Source organism: Eimeria tenella, genomic scaffold, assembly GCF_000499545.2.
Source record: "Eimeria tenella Houghton genomic scaffold, Eth_scaff3281, whole genome shotgun sequence".
NCBI lineage: Eukaryota > Apicomplexa > Conoidasida > Eucoccidiorida > Eimeriidae > Eimeria > Eimeria tenella.
The window spans coordinates 1-844 of record NW_013543112.1 but is presented as its reverse complement, the minus strand read 5'-3'; the positions used below and the strand labels follow the sequence as shown (position 1 = coordinate 844).

At 65.0% G+C, this 844-nt stretch overlaps 1 protein-coding gene across 1 annotated transcript in view; it reads right to left on the bottom strand.

Annotated features, from left to right (window-relative positions):
* Positions 1-808, bottom strand: part of ETH_00037910 (uncharacterized protein) — a gene marked incomplete at both ends in the record, with an annotated part of 1,509 nt that extends 701 nt beyond the window's left edge. The window contains one exon of the mRNA XM_013376248.1: positions 138-808. Coding sequence (XP_013231702.1) covers positions 138-808 — 671 coding nt within the window. The remainder of the gene's footprint in view (positions 1-137) is intronic.
* Positions 809-844: the final 36 nt, after the last annotated feature.

Sequence of the window (844 nt, the reverse complement as noted above, 5' to 3'; positions counted from 1 at the left end):
AGCCGCAGTTGCTGCAGCAGCAACAGCAGCAGCTGCAGCTGCTGCAACAGCTGCAGGAACAACAGCGGCATCGTAGCGGAAGTTGCTGAAGCAGCAGCAGCACCAGCAGCAGCAGCAGCAGCAGCAGCAGCACGCACTACTGAAAACGTATCAGCTGCTGCAGCTTCTGAGTCCTGCTGCAGAGGCCCCTGCAGCAAACAGGGGCTGTCCTGCTGCAGCAGCAAAAGGAGATCCTCTAGGGCCCCCTCTTCTTGGTGTAGCTGCTGCAGCACTTTGAGGGCCCACCTCAGCAGGGTCTGGGTGCGCTCTATTTGATGCTGCTGCTGCTGCTGCTGCCGCTGCTGCTGCTGCTGCTGCGCATGGCTGGGGTCCCTCAGCCCCAGGGCAGCTCTCACTGCCTCTGAAAGTTCCCCCAAAGTCACCCCGGGGCCCCCCTCTTGAAGGGCTTGCTGCAGCAGCGCCTGCTGCTTTTGCTGCTGCAGCAGCAAAGAGGTGTGGGGCCCCTTCTCTCCGGGGGGCCCCCCTGCTGCAGTGTCTTGTTTGCTTCTGCTGCTTAAGCGCCCCGAGAAGACTGCAGAGGGGCCCTTTTGCTGCTGCGGCTTCCAGTCCAAGTCCAGCCCGTCCTGCTGCTGCAGCAGCAGCGGCGTGCCTTCTGCTGCTGCTGCTGCTGCTGCTGCTGCTTCTGCTGCTCCCTCAGCCTCCGCAGGGGCCTCCCAGCAGCAGTCGGGGGCCCCCGTGTGCAGAAGCACAACCCGACAGAAGAAAGCTGCTTCAATAGGGTCCCCTCCAGGGGCCCCCGGGGGGCCCCCTGGGGGGCCCCCGGGGGGGCCTCCAAGGGGGCCCC